Here is a 27,474-nt window from a genome sequence, read left to right as displayed (position 1 = left end):
GAACAGAAAACAAATACGCCCTTTAAAGTGGACTTAAAGAAAAAAAACTACACATAAATCCATCGGGCATTTTCTTGGGCAGCCGCAAAGACCTGGCGCTCAAACGAGGCTGGGGGCCTCGCGGGGCCGGAAGCGCGAAATGGGAACCAAGATGGCGGATCTCGATTCCCCTCAGAAGCTGTCAGGGGTTTCTCTGCCTGAGGGGATGGGAGGAGGCCGCTGCTCGGAAATCTCCACCGAGCTCATTCGCTCCCTAACCGAGCTGCAGGAGCTGGAGGCTGTATACGAACGGCTCTGCGGCGAGGAGGTGTGGGGCTGAGCCCGGGGCAGTGGGTAGGAGCCGTCAGTCGTGGGAAATCCGGGCTGTGGGAAGTTCTTTCTCTGCCTTTGCTGAGGGAAACAAAAAAAGCATAAATTGAAAAAGGAGTGTAGTTGAGCGTATTAGGGGGGACGTGACGTCTCTGTTCCCTTGGTCTGATGTCCCTAAGTTTGTTTTCCCTGTTATCTGGCGATCTCCTTCGCTCCCCTTGATTGCCCAGGCCCTTGGTGGAAATTTCTTGGCCAAAGCAGTTAGACTGACAGCGTATGTCAACTCGCTTGTTTCTCGAAATAAGAATAAGTAAATAAGTCTTTCATTGACTTAGCAATATAAAAATTATGAAACGCAAAAAAAAAATTATGAAACGCTTTCACCGTGTTACCTCAGTTAAGCAGGAAGTCATCGCAAATAAACTCGAAGCGTTTTGCGACTTTTGGGGATGCAATTTAGGTAGTTAGCGTTTAGGTAAATGCACAGGTTTGTAGAAGTTTGAGGTCTTAAGACAGGCACAACTGTCTAATCTTGGACTAGTCCCTTTCACCTCTTGCACCTCTGCATTGTGTCAGATAAGGAACATGGCTTGCAACCTCCATTTTCCGTGGCAACCTGATGCTATCAATATATTTTTTAAAATCATTTGGGTTCTTTGCCACTCAGAAGAGAGAGATCCAAGCTCTGATCTAAAAGATCAGAGCTGGTAGCTGTTCCTGAAACCAGACTTTTAATTCAGATTTAATTGAGTACAAAAGGCAGCAGGAGGGAGAGGGGATATCTAAGAATATTCTCAAATATTAACGTGCACCAACTCGAGCAGTTTGATAACATTTTTTTCAGCAAGTTGTGCTTTATAAAGTTCAGTACTCCCAACAGTACTACGCGTGCATTCATTGAGTCCATGTTTAAGGTGAAATTAAGACCATCTTATGGAATAATATTAGTTCTGTATTTGTATTTGATGAATGTCAAAGGGGAAGTTTCCCTCTGAATCCTACTGAGTTATTTTAATAGAAATGTATAACTGATATTGATGGCTATTAATGAACAATATTTCACATACTATGTTAAGCACTTTATGTTTGTTGCCTTGTTTGGCTCATACAGCAGTCCTATAGGATATGTATTACATTCTACAGATGAAGAAAGTCAAGCATTTAAGGTTAATGTCAGTTGCAGTAATGCAGCATATAACTTGGCTGAGAGGATTATGTATTTATCCCTTCTGGGTACTAACTGTACACTATGAAGAGACTTTTTTAACTACCACTTTGAAAGTTTCATTTGTTTAGGCATTATATATATTTTTTAAAGATTTTATTTATTTATTCATAGAGTCAGAGAGAGAGAGAGAGGCAGAGACACAGGCAGAGGGAGAAGCAGGCATCATTCAGAGAGCCCAATGTGGGACTCGATCCAGGGTCCCCAGGATCACCCCCTGGGCTGAAGGCAGTGCTAAACCGCTGACCCACCCGGCTGCCCTAGGCGTTATATTTTAGATGCCTTCCTGTGTTAGATACTATGCTAACTATATTGAATAAGAGTTTATTTCCTTCCTTTGTGGTATTCATCTGCTAGATGAGAATAAAATATACAGAAGGTATCAATCATTATGCAATGTGATAAATACAAAAATGAAGTATTGTTTGTTTAAGTTGTAAGAGAATTAAGTGAAAGACATTTGAAATGGGATTCACCCTTCAGCTAAGTGGTTGAGTTACATAACTCTTAAGGTTCCTTCTGATTAAGACGCCTGAGTGGCTCAGTGGTTGAGCGTCTGGCTTGGGCTCAGGTCATGATCCCAAGGTCCAGAGATTGAGCCCCACATCAGGCTCCCCAAAAGGAGCCTGCTGCTTTTCCCTCTGCCTATCTCTCTCTCTCTCTCTCTCTCTCTCTCTCTCTCTGACTCTCATGAATAAATAGAATCTTAAAAAAAAAAAAAAAAGGTTTCTTCTGACCATTCTGATGACAAAATGATTGTGTTTCAGAAAGTGGTGGAGAGAGAACTGGATGCTCTTTTGGAACAGCAAAATACCATTGAAAGTAAAATGGTTACTCTCCACCGAATGGGGTGAGTCTCCATCTCAGCAAGACCTATTGTAATTCCAACAAGTTCTGCTGGATAAATTCCTGTTTTTCCTAACTTTCTATTATAAAATGCCATCTAATTTTGAAATTTGAGGATTATTTCAAGGTTAAGTAAATACTTAAGGTACGCCTAGTCACATGGTTCTAAAAGTGTCTTCGGACCAGTAAGTACCAGAATCTTTGAGAAACTTGTTGGAAATGCAAATTATGAGGCCCCACTCAAAACCTACTGAACCAGAAAGAAACTCTGGGGGTAGAACCTGGGAATCTGACAAGCTTTTCACAAGCACACCAAGTGATCCTGATGTGTGGTTCAAGTTTTGAGAACCACTGTTTTTACAAACTTTGTGTATTTGCTAGTCATAAAAATTGCTCTTTTAACCTCATCACCCTCTTTGATTGTTGGTTAGTGCATTTTATACTCCACAGTGGGGAGTATTTGTTCTCTAGTTCTTTAGCAGTACCTATTTAGGGGAGTCTTTAGTATATAAAAGTAATTTTTTTACTTAGTATAGGCCTGAGTTTCAGTAAAATACTCTTCAGAAAAAGCTGTGAGTAGAGTGAACTGAGCTAAAAGTTGTGAGAAGGTATAAAGACAGTAGAAATCATAGTCACCATCTGTAAAAAATTTTCTATCTCTTACTCTGACCTTCTACCCCTATGGATATGTGTGTGCTGATATGTGTCTCCAGTCCCAACCTGCAGTTGATTGAAGGAGATGCAAAGCAGCTAGCTGGGATGATCACCTTTACCTGCAACCTAGCCGAGAATGTGTCCAGCAAAGTCCGTCAGCTTGACTTGGCCAAGGTAATCTCATTGAACTTCTGATGTTTGAAGTTAGCAGAGCACAGTACAAAAGCCGCCACATTAGAAATTAGAGCAGCACCATTCAATATAAATCTAATGCAAAATACCAAAACCCGACAAAGATACCACAAGAAAGCGTCAGACCAATACCTCTTATGAATAAAGACATAAAAACCCTCAACAATACCAGCAAAGCAAATCTAGCAACATATAAAAAGGATTGTACTATGATCAAGTAGAATCTATCCCAGGATCGCAGGCTTGTGTTAACATCTGAAACCCAAATAATATAATCCACTGTATCAAAAGAATAAAGGATAACAACCACATAATCCTCTCATAAGCTCAGAAAAAGCATAAACTCAAAAGACTGGTAGTAAAAGGGAACTTCCTCAACCTGATAAAGGCCATCTATGGGGACACCTGGGTGGCTCAGCGGTTGAGCATCTGCCTTCAGCTCAGGGCGTAATCCCAGGGATCAAGTCCCATGTCGGGCTCCCGGCAGGGAACCTGCTTCTCCCTCTGCCTGTGTCTCTGCCTCTCTCTCTGTGTCTCTCATGAATAAATAAAATCTTTTATAAATAAATACATAACATACGTACATACATAACTATAAACCGGTATTGACATATTTTGCCACCTTTATTTCTATACTAAGTCTTTGAAATCCAGTGTGTGATTTACACATCCTAATTTGGACTGGCCACATCTCAATTACTCAATGGCCACAGATCATTAATGACTACTGTAGCGAATAGCACAAGATCTGGGCTCTTGAATAAGTCAGTCCCAGCCTCCTTTTACCCCCTGTGAAATAGCATAACTTGCTGATCTATTTGTTGAGATTCTGCAAAAGTAACTTAACAATACATTATAGCCACACAGCCACCAAGTCACATGTTAAGGTTTCTTTAAAATATTCTTGCTTATTCTAGAGGCATCTGGCCGGCTCAGTGGGAAGAGTGTGTAACTCTTGATCTCAGGGTTGTGAGTTCTAGGCCCACATTGGGTATAGAAATTATTTAAATAAATAAAACTTTATTTTTTATTTTTTTTAAAGATTTTATTTATTTATTCATGAGAAACACAGGGCGGGGGAGGCAGAGACACAGGCAGAGGGAGAAGAGAAGCAGGCTCCATGTAGGGAGCCTGACATGGGACTCGATCACAGGACTCTAGGATCACACCCTGGGCCAAAGGCAGACGTTCAACCGCTGAGCCACCCAGGTGTCCCTAAATAAAACTTTTAAAAAAAAATCTTGCTTATTCTAAAGGAAGAATACTTTCTACATGTTTCACCTATTTTATTATTTGGTTTATAATGTCCTCTTCTCAAATATTAAGTACACTCTGATTCCATTATTAATTTAACAACATAAGTCAAATATAAATATGCCTTGTCCCTGTTCCTGCTTCCATTAAAATGAATGATTTGGTCACATAAATAAAGTTGTATGATACTTATTAGTGTTATTGATCATCACCGATAACAGTTTTGTGAGTGGTAGTGGTTTTGGTTCAGGGCCTCTGGTTAACCGGATTCTGCCCCAGAATCTCTGTACCTTCTGAACAGATGTTTTGCAAGAATAGGACATTTTTTCTAAGCATCAAGTCTTTTTGCAGAATCGCCTCTATCAAGCCATTCAGAGAGCTGACGATATCTTGGACCTGAAATTCTGCATGGATGGAGTTCAGACTGCTTTGAGGAATGAAGATTATGAGCAGGCTGCAGCCCACATTCATCGCTATTTGTGCCTGGACAAGTCAGTCATTGAGCTCAGCCGACAGGGCAAAGAAGGTGAGCATCCATCCCAAACTGTTGATTTCTACGGTCATTACAAGCATTTGTAATGTGTATTGGTAAGCACCTATAATTTCTGGTCTAGTTACAAGCAGCTATAATCAGAACAAGACAAACTCAACCAAGAAAAGGGCAACTTAGGCAATTTCCTTGTCCAATACTCAACCTATATAGGTCATAGACCACCCTAGGGCAGGTGCTGTTATTCCCATTTTATAGAAAAGGAAACTGAATCCAGATCTGCTGTTCCTCTGGCCAGTGGGTTCTTTCCACTTGACCATATCACTTACTTATAAAATTAAATTCTTAGCCCTGCTTCTTAGGCCTTCTGTGATTTCAACCCACCCTGTCTTTCTCATCTTGTTTCATGCTATTCATTCATACATCCTTTCACTGTGCATATATAGAGCCCTTTTTATGCCAGAGTATTACTTGTAATACTTTAAAAAATACTTTTTTCATCTTTTTGTTTCTGTTCCTTTGTTTCATTATGTTCCTTCTATTCAGGTATCAAAACTCTACCCATCTTTAAAAGATGGGATATCATTTCTAGGAAGACCTTTATAATTACTTCAACCAAAAACTTGACTCGTGGACACTATTCTTATACACTTACCGTACACTTAGTTTGTTACATCTATTTATGCATGGATCTTATTTCTTTTGCTTGATTGTAATTTCTATGTATATTTCGAATGAATAGTGGTACACAAAGTGGCATAGAACTGACATAGTACCATTCTTTACATTCATTCCCATTTCTCCCCATTGTGCAGGCAGCATGATTGATGCTAACCTGAAATTGCTACAGGAAGCTGAGCAGCGTCTCAAAGCCATCGTAACAGAGAAGTTTGCAATCGCTACTAAAGAAGGGGATCTGCCCCAGGTGGAACGCTTCTTCAAGATCTTCCCACTGCTGGGTCTGCATGAGGAGGGATTAAGCAAGTTCTCAGAATACCTTTGCAAGCAGGTATGGCCCCTGACTGCTTGGTAGGATAGTGGTATGGTTCACTGACTATAGATTGGGGCACTGTATAGATCTAGTTTCTGTGGATATGTTCTCTCTTCTGGATTTAACTCCCCCTTTCTTGCTCTCACTGTAGCCTAGCAGGACTGAATGCACACATTCATTCAGCACTTATCTAGGCATGACCTAGACATCTACTGATATACATTCATTTCCAACAGACCAAGTGAAACCATAGGAAAATTAAAATGTAAATTCTGTGATAAGTTGAATCACCCTTTTTAAGCTATCAGCCAGGGCCTGGCTTCTTTTAAGAACATTCAGAGTTTTTTGTTAGTCATTTTAAGACTTCATAACCAGGCTTGAGTATCAAAATCAGCCACATTGAAATGAAGGAGGTGAGGTCACTTAAGGTTAAATCTTGAAAAAGAAACAAGTTTCAGTTAAAGCCTCAGCATCTTCCCTTTGATCTTAGATGGAAAGAAGCAAAGCTCAGCAGGCATGAGTGCAAAGGTTATTGTTTGTAACTATATATCAGAATGCATCCTGCCACTTCCCCCCAAAATTCTCTATAATGGAACACTGCTCTTCATTAAGAAAAATGAGTTCCATATGTGCTGACATATTTCAGTCTCTGACATATAGTTAAGTTAACAACTATATGCAGCATTTCTGCTTAAAATGATAGGTGTCAATAAAAATGTTTGCATAAGTATAGGGCATTTTTCAAAGGGTTAACAACAGTTATCTCTTGAGAGGAGACTTAGGAGACTGAGAAACCAAGGGAAGAACTGCTTTTCACTGAACATTCCTTTATTCCTTTGGAATGTTTAAGTGTGTGTCTTACCCATTCTAAAAAAAAATTAATTAAAGGTGCACCTGGGTGGCTCAGTCAGTTAAGTGTCTGCCTTTGGCTTAAGTCATGATCTCAGGGTCCTAGGATTGAGCCCCGCCTTGAGCTCCCTGCTCAGCGGGGAGTCTGTGTCTCCCTCTGGCCCTCCCCCTGCTCATGCTCCCTCTCTTTCTCTCTCTCTCAAAATGAATAAATAAAATCTTTTAAAATAATTAATTAGAATTAAATATTATAAATAAATAAATAAATAAATAAATAAATAAATAAATAAATAAATAAAATATAATATAAGCGGGGGGGTGGAGGACTGGCACTTTTTTTTTATCAGTACTTTGCCACCTGGGACCTAGAAATGGCTTCTGCTTTTAATCCTTTAAAAATCCCTCTGCAGGGATCCCTGGGTGGCGCAGCGGTTTGGCGCCTGCCTTTGGCCCAGGGCGTGATCCTGAAGACCCAGGATCGAATCCTACATCAGGCTCCCGGTGCATGGGGCCTGCTTCTCCCTCTGCCTATGTCTCTGCCTCTCTCTCTCTCTGTGACTATCATAAAAAAAAAAAAAAAAATCCCTCTGCAGTACCCAGATTTGTTGTCCTGCTCAATTGAAGCACCATTAATGATAACTTTGAGTTAAACTTTGAGGTGATTACTGGAAGTGGGGATTCTTTTCTTTGGCTAATGGCAATATATATCTTCAAAGTAAAGGAAAGCATTATTTATATCTCTGAGTTGAAGAAGAGTTACTGCTGTGCTCAAGTTCTTTGTCTTGCCTGAGGCCCAGACAACTCCGAGCTTAAGAGAGGTTCCTCTGTGCTGCCTAGGCTTTCAAGGATCAAAGCAAACATGGGAAAAAGAAAGTCAGTGGGAGGTCTTTTTGGAAAACTGAGGCTAGCCTTTGATTTGAGAACTGTCTGTGGATTTTCCACTTTTTTCAGGTGGCCAGTAAAGCTGAGGAGAATCTGCTGTTGGTGCTGGGGACGGACATGAGTGATCGGAGAGCTGCAGTCATCTTTGCAGATACACTCACTCTTCTTTTTGAAGGCAAGCCTCTTTCTCCATTTGAAGAAGACTAAAGATGTTTCTGCCTAACACCCACATCCTAGCTTTTCTTCTCTCCCCACTAGCCTGATGCCTTTAGTTTAATCCTGTAGCTTGCTGTGTATTGATACATCGGAGAATTAACTTTCTTTTTTCTTTTAAAGATTTTATTTATTTGAGAGAGAGAATGTGCACAAGCAGGGAGAAGGAGAAAGAGAGAGAGAAGCAGACTCCCTACTGAGCAAGGAGTCCAATGTGGAGATTGATCCCAAGACCTTAAGATCATGACCTGAGCCAAAGGCAGATACCTAACAAGCTGAAGGCATAGCCACCCAGGAGCCTCTGTAGAATTATCCTTCTTTCTTTCTTTCCTTTTTTCTTTCTTTCTTAGAGATAAAGAGAGGCAAAGACATAAGCAGAGGGAGAAGCAGGCTCCCTGCGAGGAGCCCGATGCAGGACTCCATCCCAGGACTCCAGGGTCATGACCTGAGCCAAAGCCAGATGCTCAACCATGAGCCACCCAGGTGCCCTTAGAATTAATTAACTTTCTAATTAAGTATCTAAATAGGAAAAATTAGAGTCTCTCAAGTGTTTTGATCCTCCCCAGCCCTCAAAACCCAAATGCTAAGAGTAAATTTAACCCTAAAGTAAATTATTGGGAGGACAGTGATGCTGATTTCCAAAAATACTCCTATTAAACTATCAGTATAGAGGCGCCTGGGTGGCTCAGTCAGTTGAACATCTGCCTTTGGCTCAGGTCCTGATCTTTGGGACCTGGGATCAAGCCTGGCCTCCCTGCTCAGCAGGGAGCCTGCTTCTTCCTCTTCCTCTGCCTGCAGCTCCCCCTGCTTGTGCTCTTGCTCTCTCTCACTCTCTCAAATAAATAAATAAAATCTTAAAAAAAAACAAAACTATCAGTGTAATGTAAATGCCTTCTGGTTTACCAAGCACTGCAGTGTTTAAATGGCAACTCCCAGCACTGGCAAGAACCACTTGTAATTTATTTTAGGAGTTAAAATTGCCTTAAAGCATTGAACTAGACCCCAGATCAGTCCCGGATAGAGGAAAGGAGTTTATTTTATGGGAAGAATATTTGGAATCCAGTCTTCTCATTTTCTCCATTGTAGGTATTGCCCGCATTGTAGAGACCCACCAACCAATAGTGGAGACCTATTATGGACCAGGGAGACTTTACACCCTGATAAAATATCTGCAGGTGGAATGTGACAGACAGGTGGAAAAGGTGGTGGACAAGTTCATCAAACAAAGGGACTACCACCAGCAGGTAAGCAGGGGAAGCTGCAGGTGGGTTTGGAAACAGTGTGAGCCATTGATACTGAATACAATAAATTGGAGGTGGGGTAGGGAAGGGATGAAAAAAGAGGTAGATAGAAAAATAAGTGCTGAATGCAAACTGCATCTTGCCTGTCACCAGCTTACTTTGGATTTAAGGTATTCTCAAGATGATACAGTGCAAAATTGAGAAAGAAGTAGAAAGGGCTTCCTGGAAGAAACAAATAGAAACATTAGAGCACCTCTCTATCTCAGAATGTGCAACAGTGCCTTCTGCTGATATAAGGAAAATTTTACTTAAGTTCCTGTTAAGTGTTAAGTAATTTGTCTGAGATTTCTCCTTAGTTCCTTTTTTTTTTTCTTCTTAGTCCTTAAGTGCTCACAATAACACTTGCTTTTCCATGAACTTTTTTTCTCCTTTGAGCAGAGGAAGTAAGAGTAGGATTTAGAAATACAAGTAACCCATACAGTTTTACTTGTAGAACTCTAGGCGACTAGGCAGTAGTTCATTAGAACATCATTAACATCACTTTTAAGTGCAATAATAGAGATGAGCATTAGCATCTAAAGCAAAAGTAAATCTTTGGCCTATCTTCCTAATAGCTTACTGTTAAGCAAACTGAACTCAAACATTCTTGTATGCCCAAACTTTGGAGGGACCAGCAAGAGGAAGATAGAAGGAGGGTGGGGAAGAGCATTTTCATTTCTTTGGTGTATTGCAGTTCCGGCATGTCCAGAACAGCTTGATGAGAAATTCTACAACAGAAAAAATAGAACCAAGGTAATAATCCTCTTTTCTTCAGCCCATGGGAATTTGGATTGGTAATTGTGCACCATTCTGAGACTACTTTATTACAATGTGGTCTGTGTTTTAAAAATATTTTATCTATGACTCAAGCTTTTACTTTTGTCTAATAAAAGTAATATGCTTGTTAAAAGAAAATTCAAACATAAAATTGTATTCATTCGATCACTAAATTTTTACTGAGTACACATTATGGGTCAAACACTAGTCTTTGGTACTGGGATGTGACAGCAAGCAAAGTAAGCAAACCAAACAGTCATTCTTTCCTTGTGGCATTTGTAGTCTATAAAGTAGATAATAATAGCTAACATATATATAGTGTTTACTATATGGCATACATTGTTCTAAGCACTTAAATAATCCAGTCATTTATTCCAGCCTCTGTACTGTTGTCATTTTGGCTGGATAACTCTTTGTTATGGAGGACTGTGCTGTGCATTGTAAGATGTTTGGTAGCATTCTTGGCCTCCACCCTCTCACGAGATGCTGGTAGCCTGATGTTTCCAGACACTGCCAAATGTCTTGGGGGCAAAATTACCTTCATTTGAGGATCACTTATTTAATCCAGAAGCATTTTTTACAGAGGAGACTAAAGCCTGAAGAGGTTAAGTAATTGGCCCAAGGTCATACAGCTAGAAGACTACAGACCAGAAATAGAATCCAAGTAGTCAGACTCTAGAATTCATGTTGTTAATCATTATGATATACTAAGTGTAGGGTACAGAAGAGCATATAATAAAGGGATATAACTTAAGCTGATAAAGTTCAAGGAAAAATCTCTGAGGAAATGACCTTAGATCTGAGGCCTTAAGAGTAACTAGACATAAGAGATAAAGAGTTGGGGCGCCTGGGTAGCTCGGCAGTTGAGCGTCTGCCTTTGGCTCAGGGTGTGATCCCGGGGCCCTGGGATCAAGTTCCGCATTGGACTCCCCATTGGGAGCCTGCTTCTCCCTCTGCCTGTGTCTCTACCTCTCTCTCTCTCTCATTAATAAATAAAATATTTAAAAAAAAAAAAAAAGGTAGAGTTTTCCAGGTAGAGCAGGAAAAGCATGGGCAAAGTCTCTGTGTATTTGAAAAACTAAAAGGACAGTGTAGCTGAAGTACAGAATTGGACAGAGCCTCATATGAGGTGAATCCAAAGAGGTCATTAAAGTCAGGCCAATCAGGGTCCTATATTATAAGCCCTATAGAAATCATGTGATTACAGTATGACCAGATCTATGTTTTAAAAAGATCTCCTGAATAAATAAATAAATAAATAAATAAATATAAAATAAAATAAAATAAAAAGATCTCCTGGAGTTCAATGTGGAAAATGAGCTGATTTGTGTATATAATGTAAGGGAGGGGTTCAACTTCATTCTTTTTATTATGGATATCCGTCATTATCCCAGCACAATTTGTTGAAAAGATTATTCTTAGTCAATTGTCTGACCACTCTTATTGGAAATCAATTAATTGTAAATGTGAAGATTTCTAGACTCTCAGCTAATCTATATGCATATCCTTTTGCCAGTACCACCCTGTCTTCACTGTTGTAGCCTTATAGTAAGTTTTTAAATTGGGAAGTATGAATCCTACAACTTTGTTGTTTTTTTCAAGTTTGTTTTGGCTCTTCCTCTGGGTAGATGAATGGGTGTGGGACACAGTTTAATAGTGTATTCTAAAATCTCACCACTAAATAAGAGGTTGGGGAGATGTGTTTCCTTTCATGTGATGCATAAATAATTTTTACTCCAATCACTAACAAAAATACACATCCCAGTGTCTTATTCAGCCCCTGACAGTATTTTAACAGGTGATGGTTCAGGTAAAACAGATAAGTGGAATATGTGGTTGACAGCTGTCTGAGTTCAGTCGGGCCAGCAGAGCCAAGATGATCATCTGGCAGAGCTGACTCTTCTGGGCCCAGTGGGAGAGGGAGTTTGAGACTATGTTTGCCCTCCTGCTTATTCCTTCTGTTCCATGTATCTCAGGGAACTGGACCCTATCCTGACTGAGGTCACCCTTATGAATGCCCGTAGTGAGCTATACTTACGCTTCCTCAGGAAGAGGATCAGCTCTGACTTTGAGGTGGGGGACTCCATGGTCTCAGAAGAAGTAAAGCAAGGTAAACGGCATTTCCTGGGAGGAAATATTTTCTGGGAGGGCTAGGACAGAGTTGGCACTGTTTTCTAATGGTTAAACCACAGATCTCTTAACAAAATAACTAGAGCTTCTAGCCTCTGTGGTCTGTGGGCAAACTGACTCCCAAAAGGAAAGCTAGAATTACTAAATATTAGAATTGGACTGTATCTTTGAGCCTATTTAGTCATCTTACAGGTGAGGAAACCTAATACTCAGAATGGTTAATTTTCCTCTGATTTTTTTCTCCATACCATGTTTCCTTGCCAGCTCTGAGTTAGGTTTAGCATTTAAATAGGTGAAACGGCACCTGGCTGGCTCAGTCAATGGAGCATATGCCTCTTGATGTTAGGATTATAGATTTGAGCCCCACATTGGGTGTAGAGATTACTTAAAAGTAAAATCTTTAAAAAATAATAATAATGAATAAACTTAGTAAGTGATTTGTATACATGACATATAGGTAGAGCAAAAAGATATACTTAATTCCATAAGGGAACTTTTGGAAGTTATAGGAATATTCTAAAACTGGATTGTAACTACTGTTACAAAACTTTTTAAAGTTACTGCTAAGAAAACATTGAAATGTACACATACAAGGTATGAATTTTATGGTATATAAATAATACTTCAGGGGCACCTGGGTGGCTCAGTTGGTTAAGTGACCTTTGGCTCAGGTCATGATCCCAGCTCCTAGGATCAAGCCCCGTTTTAGGCTCCCTGCTCAGTGGGGAGTCTTCTTGTTCCGCTCCCTTTAGCCCTCACCCCACTCATGCTCATGCATGTACACACTCTCTCAAATAAATAAAATTTTTTTAAAAACTTCAATATTTAGTCATAATACTGAAGAAAGAATATATAGTATAAAGAGTATATGAAAAGAGTATATAGTGTAAAGAAAGCCTTTCACTCCCTCCCTCAGTCTTCCAGTTCCTCCAGTCAAAAGTTTTGAACGGGGCAGCCTGGATGGCTCAGCAGTTTAGTGCTGCCTTCAGCCCAGGGCGTGATCCTAGAGATCCAGGATCAAGTCCCACATCAGGCTCCCCGCATGGAGCCTGCTTCTCCCTCTGCCTGTGTCTCTGCCTCTCTCTCTCTGTATCTCTTATGAATAATAAATAATTTTTTTTAAATCTTTAAAAATAAATAAAAAGTCAAAAAAAATCTTTTTTAAGTTTTGAACGGGGGATCCCTGGGTGGCGCAGCGGTTTGGCGCCTGCCTTTGGCCCAGGGCGCGATCCTGGAGACCCGGGATCGAATCCCGCATCTGGCTCCCGGTGCATGGAGCCTGCTTCTCCCTCTGCCTATGTCTCTGCCTCTCTCTCTCTCTCTCTCTCTCTCTGTGACTATCATAAATAAATAAAAATTAAAAATAAAAATAAAAAAATAAAGTTTTGAACGGATAAAATACATTGAAAAAATATGCGCCACAGTCTTGTTTTATTTACAAATTGATTCTCCAGGTATTTAAGAAGACTATTTAATTCCTGCTAGTGAAGTACATGCAGGATTCTCTGAACTAGAGACTTGAAACTAACACAGGATCTGTGGCATTCTATATAACTTGTTTCAATAATACATGGCAAGGGAATTTTTATATGACCCAGAATGGTATTGCTTTGATTTGGTGTTTAAGGGAGGTTATATGCTCATTTGGAGTTTGGTGCTCATTGCTATTCATAATGACTGTCCAATACAGTAGCCACCAGCCCCATGTGACTGTTTAAATTTACATTTAACTAAAATTAGGAATTCAGTTTCTCAGTCACATTAGCCACATTTCAGGTGCTTAATAGCGGCTACCATATTAGACAACACAAAACACTGTAATCATCACAGAAAATTCTGTTGGACCAACACTGGTTTAGAGAATGTGAGTGTGTGACTCTTGATCTCAGGGTTGTGAGTTCAAGCCCTATGTTGAGTACAGGGATTACTTAAAAATAAAATATTTTTTAAAAATCACCATAATCTCCAATAACTGTGGTTTCCAATTATCTCGAATAAGGACAAAACATTTAGAAATAACCCAGGTGTCTAAAAATAGAGTTTTGTTTTTTTTTTAAATAGAGTTTTAAAAAATTTGGACGATCTGCTTGATAAAGTATCACACAGGCATTAAAAATAAGTAAGCTTTAAAAAAAAGAAGGTGGGCACCCCAGGTGGCTCAGCGGTTTAGCACCGCCTTCAGCCCAGGGCATGATCCTGGAGACCCGGGATTGAGTCCCACATCCATCCCTGCATGGAGCCTGCTTCTCCCTCTACCTGTCTCTCTCTCTCTCTCTATGTCTCTCTGTTTCTCCCTCTGCCTGTCTCTCTCCCTATGTCTCTCATGAATAAATAAATAAAATATTTTTTTTTTTAAGATTTATTTATTTATTCATTCAGAGAGAGCGAGAGAGAGGCAGAGACACAAGCAGAGGAAAAAGCAGGCCCCATGCAGGAAGCCCGATGCTGGACTCGATCCCGGGTCTCCAGGATCACACCCCAGGCTGCAGGCGGCACTAAACCGCTGTGCCACCGGGGCTGCCCAATAAATAAAATCTTAAAAAAAAAAGCAGCTACGAACATTGAAAATATATCTTTTTTAAAAATTTTTGTGTTTGAGTATAGTTGACACACAATGTTACAGTAGTTTCAGATATATATGATATAATTTTTTTAAATATTTATTTATGTTAGGGAGAGAAAGAAGGAGTGTGTATGTTCAAGTGCAGGAGTAGGAGGAGGGGCAGAGGGAGAGGGAAGGAGACAATCCTCAAGCAGACTCCTTGCTGAGCATGGAGTCCTATGTTCACCTTGATTGGAGCCCTATGCCAACCTTGATCTCAGCCCTAAGATCATAATCTGAGCCAAAACCAAGAGTCACATGCTCAACTGACTGAGCTATCCAGGCTCCCCAAAGAGTATAGGATACAATTTTTTAAAGCAGAGTACAAAATTGTATCTGTACTGTGATTATAACCATGTAAATTATGCATAGATTGGGAACAAAGACTAGAAGGAACCTGGGAAAATGAAAACCGTTGAACCTTCTCTCTTGGGGAAGAAAGGTGAGTGTCCCTTTCTTGACTGTTCCCTAGAGCACCAGAAGTCTCTGGACAAACTCCTTAATAACTGCCTATTGAGCTGCACCATGCAGGAGCTAATTGGCTTCTATATTACCATGGAGGAGTACTTCATGAGGGAGACTGTCAATAAGGTAGGACAGAGGACACATCCCTTGGAAATGGGGCTTCCTGTCTAAGAAGGAAATGGCTAAAGCATGTCACATTTCTTGGTCCTGCTTTGAGAATATCCTTGCATGCAGACGGAGCAGTACCCCTTTGTATGGTTAGAGGGCATTTTTGGAGTTGGCATGTCCTCCAAAGACCCAGCTAGGTTGTCTTTCCCAAGGATCACAAAAGAACACCTCAGCTCCTCAAGGAACCTATCTGTGCCCTGCCTCCCTGAAGGTATGTGGGTGAGGAACCTTGGGGAAGAAGGGCCTCTCCTGATGTCTTACATTCTATGTAACAAATGTCCCCAGGGCAAAGGGCCTGAAAATTTAATGTCCTGTTTTGACAAGAAGGATCCACACCAAGTTGTGACCAGAGTAAGCCATGTTGGGAGAAACAAGGACAAGCTCAAAAGGGAGCAGAACCATCTAGAACAGTGGCAGAACTGGAGCCCTTATGGCTGCTTTGCCTTTCGGTTAGGCTGTGGCTCTGGACACCTATGAGAAAGGCCAGTTGACATCCAGCATGGTGGATGATGTCTTCTACATTGTTAAAAAGTGCATTGGACGGGCTCTGTCTAGCTCCAGCATCGACTGTCTCTGTGCCATGATCAACCTTGCTACTACAGAGCTGGAGTCTGACTTCAGGTAGGTTTGACTCCCTTTCTACTTTCTAGGAAGCAAAAAGGTCCTAGTTGTGATTGATTCCTGAGGCCCATGTTGCTTCCTTTTCTTCCATATGATTCTAGTTCAGTGCTATCTAGAATATAAGCTCCTATTCATGGTACAGCATCCTTGGCTCCAGGCAGCTTTACAGCAGCCACATATCTTACAAGCCAAATCTGTGATCCCTGCACTGGATTAGAAGGGTTATTAGCCCTCAGACCTAGGAAAGAGAACAGGCAGCTTCAGTTGAAGGCAGTAGTTGTAATATAGCAGTTATAGTTACCATTGTTACAGGCCAGGCACTATGCCAATTTCCTGCTCTTATTCAGTCCTGATAACAACCCTGTGAGGCAGGAACCATTATAGATGAGGAAACTAGGGCTCAGGGAGATCATACACCTCATAAATGGTGGAATATGTAATAGATCCCAGAACTAACTCCCAAAACCTATTCTATTCTCTCACCACTTACATGGTATTGCCTTTCACTAAGCTGTTTACTAAGCCTTCTCTTGAGCTTGTTGGAGCTCAGTGGTGATAACTGAAATCCTCATAGAGAGAAAAGAATTGGCCAGTGTCCTCTATATGTTCTCATCATATAGGTGCCTTTGAAAAGGTATTGGTCTCTTTCATACCCTGGATGCTCAAGTTCTCCTACAGTGATCTCAAGGATTGGTTATTCCCCCCAAAGAGCAGTTCATGCTACTCGGTTAGGGTCTTGGGCTCCTGGTCCTGCTGTCCTGGAAGCCAATTGAATGCTGTCAATCTCCATGTGCCATTCTTCCCCCCCCCCCCCCCCCCCCCCCCCCCCCCCGCCCCGCCAGGGATGTTCTGTGTAACAAGCTGAGGATGGGCTTCCCAGCCACCACCTTACAGGACATCCAGCGCGGGGTGACGAGTGCCGTGAACATCATGCACAGCAGCCTCCAGCAAGGCAAATTTGACACAAAAGGCATTGAGAGCACTGACGAGGCCAAGCTATCCTTCCTGGTAGGTAGTCCCATAGGTTGAGAGCTGGTCCATTTATTTCAAGAAGTTAAATTATGACCTCTAAGCCACAGTATAATTAGCTTTCAACTAGAGACTTTTCATCTAGTGTCTCTATAGAAGGAAAACTCCTTTAAGGAAAGCTCCTCCGAGAAGGTTCTGAAATCACTTCTTATCTAGGGACCTATTTCTGAGCTGCCCAATCCAGGATATCACTGTTCCCTGCCTGGAAGGCTGGGCACCTCAGCCCTCCTGAGTGCTCATTCCCAAGAGCACTATGAAGCTGTTCAGGGTATCAAGCTTGTTTTGTATCTGCCACAGAATCAACTGTAATATCTGTGCCAAGCCTCCAGACCACTTTTCTGAGGGCGGTCCCCAACATGGGTGGATACTGATCATTTAGGCCTACCAGGGCTGTTTACCTAGTTCACTTCTTAGGCTTTCAATTTCCTCAGAAATATTACCTTCTTTTTTTTTTTTTAAGATTTTATTTACTTATTCATGAGAGACAGAGAAAGAGGGCAGAGACATAGAGGAAGAAGCAGGCTCCACACAGGAAGCCCAATGTAGGACTCGATCCCAGGACCCAGGATCATGCCCTGAGCCAAAGGCAGATGCTCAACCACTGAGCCACCCAGGCATCCCAAAACATGACCTTTTTAAAGCCTTCAGCCAGAGTGACAGATAAGATGAAGCAGTGAATCTTACCAGTTGTATGACAGCTGGGAAGGGAGAAGCATAGAAGGATGAAAGGATTTATACAAGGTTAACAGCCAGTTTGTGATGAACCAAAAGAATACAGAAGAGTCCTGAGCCTGTAATCAGCTCTTTCTGGCAGGTGTTGTCTTCGCATGAGTGGTAACAGTGCTGTCAGAGGTCATTCTGCTCTACCCCCACATTGGCCAGAGTCTGAGTCTACTTGGCACCTGGGGTTCAGAGTCTGAAGGAAACATCCAAAAGCAGAGCTCTCAGTAGTCTATAGATGGGGGTCTCTGAACACCCTGGGGTTGGATGCCAAACATGTCCCTTTTTTTTCCTTATCTGAAAGCAGCATCCTTAGCTTTTATCAGCTTCTTAAAGTGTCTATGACCCCAAAAGAATTAAGAGCTGTTATTTTCAGAGACAGAAGCATAAACACACTGTGTTCTACCCACCTGTGCAAGGGAACCCACAGTAACTCATCCTCAGACAAATTCATTCTGGAGTCTATTTAGGCCGCCCCACTCTCTTCCTTTTTTTTTTTTTTTTTAAGATTTTATTTATTTATTCATGAGAGACACACACAGAGAGAGAGAGAGGCAGAGACACAGGCAGAGGGAGAAGCAGGCTCCACACAGGGAGCCCGATGCAGGACTCGATCCCGGGACTCCAGGATCACACCCTGGGCCAAAGGCAGGCGATAAACCGCTAAGCCACCCAGGGATCCCCTCCACTCTCTTCCTGTCACTGAAAATATTTTCCCTGAGCATGGGTGATTGGAGATGTCCTGGTTGTTCCAAGAAAGAGGATCATCTCCAAGAAGCTTCTGAAATCCGACACCATTGGACAACTTTGCCAAAATGTCTGGCAGCCAGCTTCATATGATCATGAACCAACTTAAATTTTTCATTTTGTTTGCATTCGTTATTTCATTTTCTATAGAACTTACTTTTATTTTTTCGTTTCTCTGCTCAAAAATGGTTCCTACTAACGACCACCTGAAAGCTTTTTTGGTGGTTTGTTAACAGCCCCCTGAGTCCTTCCCATCCTGTCACTCTAGTGCCATTGTCCTCTACTTGTCCCACAAGTCCCCATTACACTGGCTGCCACTCAGACAGCTTCATTGTTTGAGGGCCCAGAAGATAAGGCCAACAAGAAAGGTGATGCTAAATGCTTGGTGACAGGTTTCTAGTTTTCCCGATGCCAAGTACTTAAAATGTCATCACTCCCACTGCAGCGCCTATTTCTTATGTCACCTTGATTCATTTGGCTGTCAAGATGAATTCCCCAATGGTGCTGACATATCAGTCGTCATGAGCCAGGGATAAGCCTAGTGAATCCATGCTTACAAGGACTGTCAGTAAAAGGAAACTCTGAAATCAATACCTTTTGAACTCAAATCCATTTTCCCCTTATGGTAGATTTTTCTTATACCCTTAAATGCCTTGGAAACATTTAAGTTGTGGCCTTCATCCTTGAGCTGTCATGACAGTCATGACAGTGCACTTATTTCTCTGGAAGCTTGTGATTTTAGCAGCCTTGTGTGTGGCATGCTAACAAAAGGCATGCAGTCTTATCCATCCCCCATGGAAGCGACCTTAGCAGCACTGTCAACAACACGATCTTTCAGTATTGGCTGCAGGACAGTGATAAGGGAAGCACTCTTGGGAACCCAAGAAGGCCATCCTAATCTCAATCCCTGGGGTTCTGGGATTCTTCTTTTACCCCCAGATCCTGACACTTCTGACTCCTCTCTTGAAAACTGGCTCCTGGGAAGATACCTGGGTGGCTCAGCAGTTTAGCACCTGCCTTTGGCCCAGGGCGTGATCCGGGAGTCCCGGGATCGAGTCACACATCGGGCTCTCTGCATGAAGCCTACTTTTCCCTCTGCCTGTGTCTCTGCGTCTCTCTCTCTCTCTGTCTTTCATGAATAAATAAATAAAATCTTAAAAAAAAAAAAATTGGCTCCCTGCTACCTCACCCCTGCCTTCACGGTCATGCCACCACTTCAGAGACAATATGATTCTCTCAGATCCTAGTTCCATCCCCACAGCCTCTAGATTAATATTCCCAAGCCACAGCTGTGCTCATGCAGCATTCACCTGGGAGGTAGTAATCCTCAGTGCCACCCCATTGGCCACAGGAGAGCATAGCTACCAAGTCCCAGTCTGACTTAGCTCATATCTACAGCTTTACTCTTGCCATTTCCTGCAGATATCTGTGCAATGACTCTGCTGATCCCCAAATATGTTTTAGGGTTTCCTGCCACTCTGCAACTGTGTTTATGCTATCCTTTCTGCAGAACACGTTCATTTATTCATTCATTTAACAAATACTGAGATGCTTCTATGTATCAGGCACCATTCTAAGATCTAGAACTGGACTGCCCAGTGTAATTAATAGCCAGGAGGCAGAGGTGGCTATTTAAATTTAAATTTAAACCAAAAATCCACTTCCTGAGTTAACTAGCCATATTTCAAATGCTCACTAGCCTAATGTACAGATGGCTAAGGACTACTGTACCAGACAGTTTTAGAATATTTCCATCATCAAGAAAGTTCTGTTGGGCAATGTTCTACTGGAGATAGAGCTCTAAAGAAAACAATAGATCCCTGCCTTCATGAAGCTTTCATTCTAGTGGGAAAGGCAAACAAGAAACAAACAAAATAATTCTGGATAATTCTAAATACCGTTAAGAAAATATCAAAGGGGATAGACAGTGCCTTAGAAAAACATTGTTATGAGCGGAAAGATCTACTCCCCCTCATTTGTCAGAATTACTCCAGCCTTTTCAAGCTGAATTAAGTTCATCTCAGTTACCAGCTCTGCCATGGAGCTTTCCTTGAATGCCTTGGACCAAAATGTTTCTTCTAAATGGCATAGCAGTTTGTGTCTTAATCATCACTTTCGTTACATGCTGTTTTTTATGACTGGTATTTCTGCTATCACTTCTTTCTTTTGTTTTCTTTTTAAGATTTTATTTATTTATTCATAGAGACAGAGAGAGAGAGAGAGGCAGAGACACAGGCAGAGGGAGAAGCAGGCTCCATGCAGAGAGCCTGACGTGGGACTCAATCCAGGGTCTCCAGGATCATGCCCTGGGCTGCAGGCGGCGCTAAACTGCTGCACCACCGGGGCTGCCCTCTGCTATCATTTCTTATGATAGAGTTATGAAAGAAGGAGCTCTTGGCTGTGAGTAGACAGACCTGATTTCTATTCCTGGCTCTAGCCCTGTGGCCTATTACAAGGCCTTTATTTTTCTGCATGGTGTTTATCATTACCTGATATTTCTTATCCATGCTCGCTTTGACAGCACATATACTGATATTTCTTATCTGATTTGCCTTCTGGAATGTGAACTCTATGCCAGGGTGGATTTCAGGAAACATTTCTTAAATGAATGTCAGCCTTTGCCTCACAGACCTGGGCTTGGAGCCCAGGACTTCTCCTAGTCCTGTGTGCCTAAACATGGAACAAAAAGACTTGAAACCTTGGGTCACTACCCTTGAGGTCAGATGGCTTTGCTACCTTAGTGTCAGGCACAGAAGGAAGGGCAAACCTAGTTCACCATTCTGCCCAGTCTGAGAACCGAGCACCCTTCCGGATGACATTGCTATGGGTGTTCCTTAGACCTCCTCTGAGCATCAGGAGTACAGCTGTAGCCAGTCTGGCACTGAAGTGGGTACAGACACTGGTAAACAGGAAGTCACATTCTTCTGTCCTCAACTCCCAGGTGACCCTGAACAACGTGGAAGTGTGCAGTGAAAACATCTCCACGCTGAAGAAGACACTGGAGGTATGGAGAAAATTGCCTATCAGTTTGCAGCAGCTGCAGCCTCTCTGGGCCTGCTTATGGAGGGGGGTACTGTGCATTCCCTGGCATCAAGCCAGTCTTCCTTCAGCCGACTTGAGGGGCTTCACTTACAATCAACCCACAAGTTAGAAGATCAAAATTCAAATTAGCACTTCCAGCACTAGTTGACCTGTGATGTCAGGCAAGTCCCTTAACTCCCTGAGCCTCAGCACACTCATCTACAAAACAGATCTCCTTCTTGCCCTGATTTGGGTTTATTGAGGGGCATAATTTAAAAGGGATTGAAAGCACTTTAAAAAATGATAAAGTAAAAAAAAAAAAGATAAAGTCCTCTAAAACTGTTAGGAAATTAAGATGAAATAGAGTTCTCCAAACCCTATACAAAGCTGTTGCTGTTACCAGTTTTTAAAGGAAGGCTACATAATGTGGTGGAAATTACTTGGGCTTGGAAGTCAGATATCCCGGAGTTCATATCTTCACTTGACTGCTGACCAGTTGTGTGGCATAAGGCAAGTTCTCTAACCTCCCAGAGCCTTAGCATCCTCATGTATAAATAGGGAGAATGATCTCTGCCTGGCAGAGTTGTGAGAATTGAATATGATAATATAGAATACCTGGTATGTAAGAGGCCGCAGGGGTAGTTAATCATCATACTAATAATTACAAGTAATAGCACAGAGCACTCATTTTGTTAACTGTTATAAAATGAGGGGCCCAACTCTCCCCCACTCCAAAACTCTGGGAGAGGAAAGAAGCCAGGCTCCTGCTACCACATTGGACACTACTCCAAGGAGGATATGTTGCTGCAGAGGCACAGGGCTCAGTGCACAGGCTGATGACAAGAGTTGGCTTCAGGATTGGGCAGACAGGCAGCCAGGAGCCAGCAAAGGCGGGAGGGCCTTGTAACTGATGGGATTCCTGAAGGAGGCTCAGAGAGAGTGGCCAGGTGGGAGTTTCAGATTAGGAATTTACCCCCAAAAGGTCTTAAAATGGAATAAAATTAAGAATGATACTTACAAAGTACCAAAAGCATAGTGGGTCTCTCACACGGTATGTGTTCAACAAGGCAGCTGTCATCATTGTTGAGTCACAGCACCTTAGATTGTATTCCTGACTTTGTCCTTAACATTGGAATATTGGATTTGGAAGGAATATTTTGGGAAATGCTAGACATTCAGAACTGAGCCAGTAGAATTAGCCAAGTGAAAGAACAGAAGTTTAGCAGAGCTGAAAAAAACCATTCCCATAAATCCCACCCACCTTAGATTGGCATTTCATGTGTATTCTTTCTGAAGCCCACCAGCAACCCTTTGACATAGGTCGGATGGTGTGATGAGGTTAAAAGACTAGGTAAAGGGATCCCTGGGTGGCGCAGCGGTTTAGCGCCTGCCTTTGGCCCAGGGCACGATCCTGGAGACCCGGGATCGAATCCCACATCGGGCTCCCGGTGCATGGAGCCCGCTTCTCCCTCTGCCTGTGTCTCTGCCTCTCTCTCTCTCTCTCTGTGACTATCATAAATACATTAAAAAAAAAAATTAAAAAAAAAAAAAAAAAAAAAAAAAAAAAAAAAAAAAAAAGACTAGGTAAAGATAGTGCATATTGGAACTGCTGTGGAACTGCTGTGGAATTAAAGCTTGTGCCTGCTGGATTCGTCCCTTTGCAGCTCTTCCACACTGCGGCTCCTGTGGTAGCCAAAACAGCACAGACTTCTAAGGAGCTCCTGGCAAACCAAAACATAATGAGTTTCAAGCAGTTCCCCTTGTGGTATTCTCTATGCCTAGGTGTAATGTGGGGGTTAGCAACAGGTACTCTGGAGCCAGAATCCCAGCTTGAATCCCAGCTCCACAACTTAACTGTTGGGAGGTGTGAGACAAATTAACTTCTCTCTGCTTCAGTTTCCTCATCTATACAAAGGGATAGTAATAGTACCTACTTCATAAAATAGGTACTTTAGTTAGTAGAAGTTATATGGCATACAGTAAGCACTTAAATTTTAACTGTGATCATGATGATCTCCTTGGGCAGCCAGACCAAATTATTTTTTAATTTTTTTTATAAAGAATTATTTATTGGAAAAAAAAAAAAAGAATTATTTATTGGGGTGCCTTGGTGTTAAGAGTCAGATGCTTAACCGATTGAGCCACCCAGGTGCTCCCGGGACCAAAATTATTTAAAAAGTAGAAACTATAACAACGAAAGCTAGTGTCTCCTTAGTGTCTACTACTTGCCAGGAACTGCACTAGGCACTTTGTGCATCATCTCCTCCACCTCTCCAAACCACCATGGGGACAGAAATTTGTGTTCCCATTTTATAAACAGGGAAATTAAAGCTCAGAAGCTTTAAATCACTTGACCAAGGTCACTCAACCAATATGTAGCTAAGCCAGGATTTGAAGCAAGAATGTCTGGCTCTAAAGATATGAAAAAACTTCTGGCTTTTATGTTTCTTATTCACACTCCCTGATACAATACTCTCATCTTATAAGGAGTTAAAAGGAAACCAAATGGCTAGCCACTGGGATAGAATCTGTGTTTTCTGAAACCTAGCAAGAACTCTTGCCTAGGGGACGCCTGGGTGGCTCAGTGGTTGAGCATCTCTGCCTTCGGCTCAGGGCCTGATCCCAGGGTCCTAGGATCAGGTCCTGCACTAGGCTCCCTGCCTATGTCTCTGCCTCTGTGTCTCTCTCATGGATAAATAAATAAAATCTTAAAAAAAAAAAAAGAACTCTTGCCTAGGATCAACTATAGCTGCTGCCAGAGAAAGCTGGAGTTGGAGAAATGGCTGGTTATACGTGGGCATCCTCTCCACCTTCCCCACACCCTGCACGGCCCAGCCATGCTTGGAAGCCTTATAACTGGGTGCTCTCCCCTAGAGTGACTGCACCAAGCTGTTCAGCCAGGGCATTGGAGGGGAGCAGGCCCAGGCCAAGTTTGACAGCTGCCTTTCTGACCTGGCTGCCGTGTCCAACAAATTCCGAGACCTCTTGCAGGTAAGCCACAGGATCAGATGCTGACTGAATCCTGTGCCTGTATGTTGCTCTGAGAATATTGTTAATGTTTTATTACTGGCTCCATATACACAAGGAAACAAGGAAGACTGAGGGAATAGCAGTAAGACACTGAACTCATGTGAGTCCCTTGAAGATTAAAGGTTTTTCAGCAGTTGTCATGCTGACAAGCCAGGATTCAGCTCTCCTTGAGTCTCCACTTGGCCCCCACAGTGCCAAGAGCCCAGAAAGGTGCTCAGAAGAATTGGAACCACGTGGTTACTCAGACCTGCTGCTTGCCCTTAGCCAAAGGTCCCGCCTAGTACCAGGCATTCAGAAATCTCTTGCGTTTGCCAAACCAGCCCCCGTGGCCTGGACCTGATTTGGCACAGATCTGCAAAGGAACAGGTTGTTTCTCTTTGATTAGCATGATCTCTGGTAGACTTTGGACAGGCCCACAGGAAAGCCTGAGAACTGGAAGAAAGCCCTGGCAGCCATGGGGTGGATGGAGCAGAAGGGAAGGGAGAGGTTTATGTGTCTTTTATGTCTGATGCGTCTCTGCCTTGTCCTTCCGCAGGAAGGGCTGACAGAGCTGAACAGCACAGCCATCAAGCCGCAAGTGCAGCCTTGGATCAACACCTTCTTATCTGTTTCCCACAACATTGAGGAGGTCAGCCTGACCATAGGCAGCCATCAGGCCCAGGATGACTCCTCATTCTCCCAACCCCCTGGCTGGAAGGCAGTGGAGCTGTCTGAACACACCAGCCCTTGCCTACTTCTCTGGCCCACTTCCCTCACCCTGGAAACTAGGTTGTTCCCAAGAAACAGGTTGTCCCTGCAGACAGAGGCTCTAAAAAACATGTGTAGGGGGTTTGCCGTGACCTGACACATCCTCTTTTATTGAGGCTTTTTGCCCTACCTATCAGACTTGGGAGTTTTTTTTTGTTTCTGTTTTTGTTTTTTTTCCGAGCCTAATGATGTCATTCCTGTAGAACATAAGATGCAAAAGGAAATAAAATGCCAGGAGCTTTACCATATTGTGTGGGCCACGGCTGCAGCCCAGGGCCATTTCCTGATTGGAAGTATGATATAAAAGCAGCAGCAGCATATGCCAGCATGAATGTCCAAGCTGCTTTTAAGCTGGATGAGTGAGGAAAGCCCTGTTTTCTTGGGTGAAAGTAGGGGTAGGGTTAATGGTACCATCTAGAGAGGCCCCCAGTAGTGACCCAGCTTGTTTCCTGAATAGGAAGAATTCAACGACTATGAGGCCAATGACCCTTGGGTACAACAGTTCATCCTTAACCTAGAGCAACAAATGGCAGAGTTCAAGGTGAGCAGGGGCTCTAGAGACCAGGGTATGGAATTACCTACCTCTGCCCAAATCAGCAGCCTTTGGCTTCTCATCTCATTCTGTTGGGAACCCCGAAAACTCTTCCAGGTCCCAGCCTGTAGACATACCCGATGGCCTCTTGTAACTGTGCTCACCCCCAGAAGACTCCTGTTGGAGGCACAGGGACTTAGGTAGGACTCCTGCTAATGTCTATCCTCTGTGTGCAGGCCAGCCTGTCCCCAGTCATCTATGACAGCCTGACCGGCCTCATGACCAGCCTTGTTGCAGTCGAGTTGGAGAGAGTGGTGCTGAAATCCACCTTTAACCGGGTAAGGTTCAGGGAGTACAGGTCCCTAGCTCTTTTGCTTTTCCTCTGAGGAAGACAAGTTCTGCAATCCGAGGACTCGCAGGCCCTCTGTCTGCTACCTGCAGCCTCTGCATATGTAACCCCAGTCCTGCCCTGGCATCTGAGGCCTTGAAGCTGACTGAGATACCACATGAGGGCAAGGCCTTGAACAGTGACTGAGCTTGTACTCCCTTGCAGCTGGGCGGTCTGCAGTTTGATAAGGAGCTGAGGTCACTAATTGCCTATCTTACCACGGTGACCACCTGGACCATCCGAGACAAGTTTGCCCGGCTCTCTCAGATGGCCACAATCCTCAATCTGGAACGGGTATGTGTGGCTCCCTTGACCTGGCGAGGGAAAGGTGATTGGGAAGACAGGCAGAGACAAAATTTGGATCCTTGCTTTTCCCTCAATGCCAAGTGTCCATGAGCAGCCCAGCCCTACAGAGCACCTTCATTCTGGGCACCACCCCTGCTCTGCCTCTGATGGAGCTCAAGGCCTCCTCTCAGGACGGCCTCTCGTTGCTGACTTGCCGCTCTTCCCCACAGGTCACGGAGATCCTAGATTACTGGGGCGCCAACTCTGGCCCATTGACGTGGCGCCTCACCCCTGCCGAAGTACGCCAGGTGCTGGCTCTGCGCATAGACTTCCGCAGCGAGGACATCAAGAGGCTGCGCCTATAGCCGCCAGGGGGAGCCCATCTGGCCCGTCATACTTCAGGTCCCATTCCCTAAGTGGCCACAGCCAAGTAGCTGAGCAAGGCTGTCTGGCTTGGGGAGCTTTGCCAGTGCAGACTGTTCCATCCATTGAGACAGCAGGAAATAAGGCTCAGCTCACTCTGCTGTCTGCACTCAGACCTGTCTGAGTGGTGCTTTGCAGGCAGCCTCTCCTCACCAAGAGTGGTGAGTCCCCCTGGGCTCCTCTAATTATGTGGGAAAGCCAAAGCAGGCCAGCTTTCTGCATGGGTGGTCGTTCTCTTCTCCTTAGATACTACAGCAAACCAGCTGCCTCCCTGCCAGTCCTAAAGGACTTGGGTATATCTGGGGACCGGGGGAATTAGGTTTACTCTGAGGAGAGTCTGTGATGTTTATGATCACCCTGAATAAAGACACTCCTTGGATGGATGCCAGCATGCTGTTTCCAGGGAGGGCTGGATGCTGTAGGACAAGACAAGTCCACCAGTTGTGCTGAGATGTGAAGGCAAAAGCCTAAAGTCTCAGCCTCCTCCCGCACCCAGAGCAGTGTACAGCCACCGTCAGGACCCACATGAAAGGTACCTCAACCTCATCTAATCCTGGATCCTCATCCCCCTCTTGGGCCCTTAGCATGAGAAGCTGGATCATCA

General features: G+C 43.1%; 1 protein-coding gene and 1 long non-coding RNA gene across 3 annotated transcripts; both read left to right on the top strand.

Moving 5' to 3' along the window:
- The first annotated feature begins 108 nt into the window (after positions 1-108).
- On the top strand, positions 109-27,253 carry COG4 (component of oligomeric golgi complex 4). Of its 2 annotated transcripts, none has more exons than XM_038538367.1 (19): positions 109-307; positions 2,302-2,384; positions 3,094-3,208; positions 4,832-5,006; positions 5,786-5,979; positions 7,762-7,867; positions 8,992-9,149; positions 9,880-9,938; positions 11,939-12,072; positions 15,167-15,285; positions 15,782-15,948; positions 16,791-16,956; positions 21,386-21,448; positions 24,340-24,456; positions 25,031-25,123; positions 25,700-25,783; positions 26,011-26,112; positions 26,328-26,456; positions 26,678-27,253. In XM_038538367.1, exons 1-19 carry the CDS (start codon positions 140-142, stop codon positions 26,810-26,812), a joined length of 2,367 nt encoding a protein of 788 aa, XP_038394295.1. In that variant the 5' UTR covers positions 109-139; the 3' UTR covers positions 26,813-27,253. The 2 variants fall into 2 exon arrangements, with proteins under 2 accessions (XP_038394295.1, XP_038394296.1); XM_038538368.1 differs by having other exon boundaries at positions 135-333.
- Positions 21,457-23,538, top strand: LOC119876318. Its single transcript, XR_005360104.1, has 2 exons — positions 21,457-22,816; positions 23,050-23,538. It is a non-coding gene; the product is annotated as an uncharacterized LOC119876318 (long non-coding RNA).
- Positions 27,254-27,474: the final 221 nt, after the last annotated feature.

Source organism: Canis lupus, chromosome 5, assembly GCF_011100685.1.
Source record: "Canis lupus familiaris isolate Mischka breed German Shepherd chromosome 5, alternate assembly UU_Cfam_GSD_1.0, whole genome shotgun sequence".
In the NCBI taxonomy this organism is placed as follows: domain Eukaryota; kingdom Metazoa; phylum Chordata; class Mammalia; order Carnivora; family Canidae; genus Canis; species Canis lupus.
This window is presented reverse-complemented; position numbering and strand designations above follow the sequence as displayed.